Below are 1844 nucleotides of genomic sequence, written 5' to 3'. Positions count from 1 at the left end.
ATGAACTTAAGAAATATTTTTCTTTTTAAAACAATAAAATCTGAAAATTAAAAGTAAATTACACTAAAAAGTAAAAAAAAATTAAATAAAAAAAAGTTTATTTAAAAAGGAAGATAAAAATAATTTCATAAAAATTTAACTAACATGAAAAAAATATATTTTTCTTCAATTAATGCAAATTTTTGTTGTGCTAAAAAAGAAGAAAATTCATATTGTACTAGGGGTTATAGTTTAATAGTAAATGAAATGAAATGTCTGCAGCAAATGTCTTAAAACCATAAAATCTTAAACTTATTAAATTGACAAAAAGCAAAGTACAAAAAGAAACAAATTAAATAAGTTTCTAAAAGTTAAATGAACTTAAAAAATATATTTCTTTTTAAGACAATAAAATCTGAAAATTAAAAGAAAATGACATAAAAATTTTTATTTAAAAAACCCCTTCTCGAAATTTCGACCTCGAATCTCTCGAACGGCGCGCCAGTGCTTTGCTACATCGGCCATTGCGACTTTTGGAGCAGCGCGAGCAAAATAATATGCAAGTGCTTTTCACCATGAAAGTTGGCAGGGAAGCCTTTTTTGTAAAGCTTTCGTGCCAGTATTAACAAAATCTTTCAAACTAACTTACCTACTGTCTTTCAATTGTCTTACAAAAGACTTGGAACTATCTTAGCCCGAATTACCATGTAAGCTTCCATTCTTCGTGCATGTATTCATCAGATCAAATTCTGTTTCACAGCTGATAGTTGTGCACTACCAGATTTATAGCGCTAACTTTGAATTATATACGGTTAGTCTAGTGCCATACAACGGTTCCAGGGTCAGCGTTATTGCTGTGCTCACTTTGTTTTGTTCGAGTGAAAGCATGTGGGCATCGTCTCTATAGATTAGGTCTGGGTTCTTCTTCATCAAACGCGCCACCGGTTTTCAAAATCATTGAGAAATGTTACCTCCATATCTCTAGTTCACTTTGAACGTCTTATGCTAGATTTTCTCTGCAGGAATTAGGTGGTAGGACTAGTCTTGAAAGTATTGAATTGGTAACTTATTTTCTCATAGAATTTTCGAGCCTCATTTCTGCTTGTCAGCATCTCAAGCTTTTCTTTCGGTATCCTAGTTTCACTCACCGCCTCTGAAGCAATGACGATCACTGAGCTTTCACTCTGCACTCGCCTATATGAAATCTACAGAAAGCTTTAAAAAAAGCTTCTCTTGCGTTACATGTTTCGGTCGTAACTGCTTGCTAGAGCCTTTAGTTTTAAAAAGGATGCACTGAAAATCAGAAGGTACATATATTATGTACATTAGGTTACCCCCTTCACATTTTGGTACCTTTTTTTTCTTACCAACTAAGTTTTTTTTTTTATTTTTATTTTAAAGATGATCAATTAACTTTACATATTTAATAAATGCTTTTATTGTCGCCAAAAACTAATATAAAATTAGTTTGCTAAGGACTTGAGGTCTAAGGAAAAAGGTGCGTATGTAACAAATAGCATTTCATTAAATCATCTACTAAAACCACATTAATGTTTAAGCTTCATAAGCAACAATTAGACAAATCTATATTTTAAAATTTTAACTCCACCCTTGCAGATGGTTCGACGGCTTCTACTGGTTGGGTTTGCAGAATCGTACACTCGAACCGCCAATTAAGCCAACAGTGAAGAGCGTCGTAGACACTACCAATTTCGATGCATATCCACCAGATCCAGAGGGGCCACCGCCAGATGACTTAACCGGCTGGGATAAGGATTTTTAAGCGAAATTGTGGCAGCTTAGAAAGGGGCCATATAAATAAGTGGGTTTCAAATGAAATGCAGAAAAAATCTATAAGAACAAAA

The 1844-nt window shown here is 33.2% G+C and overlaps 1 protein-coding gene across 1 annotated transcript in view; it reads left to right on the top strand.

Moving 5' to 3' along the window:
- Nucleotides 1-1838, top strand: part of LOC118741960 (cGMP-dependent protein kinase, isozyme 2 forms cD5/T2-like) — a 35459-nt gene extending 33621 nt beyond the window's left edge. Inside the window, exon 2 of the mRNA XM_036473926.1 lies at nucleotides 1583-1838. Within this exon, the coding sequence (XP_036329819.1) occupies nucleotides 1583-1762 (180 nt within the window). The 3' untranslated portion in view covers nucleotides 1763-1838. The remainder of the gene's footprint in view (nucleotides 1-1582) is intronic.
- Nucleotides 1839-1844: the final 6 nt, after the last annotated feature.

This window comes from Rhagoletis pomonella, unplaced genomic scaffold (genome assembly GCF_013731165.1).
Source record: "Rhagoletis pomonella isolate Grant_MI unplaced genomic scaffold, Rhpom_1.0 Rhpom_scaffold_00006, whole genome shotgun sequence".
Classification (NCBI taxonomy): domain Eukaryota; kingdom Metazoa; phylum Arthropoda; class Insecta; order Diptera; family Tephritidae; genus Rhagoletis; species Rhagoletis pomonella.
Note: the sequence above shows the minus strand (reverse complement) of the source record. Positions and strands in the feature narration are given on the sequence as shown.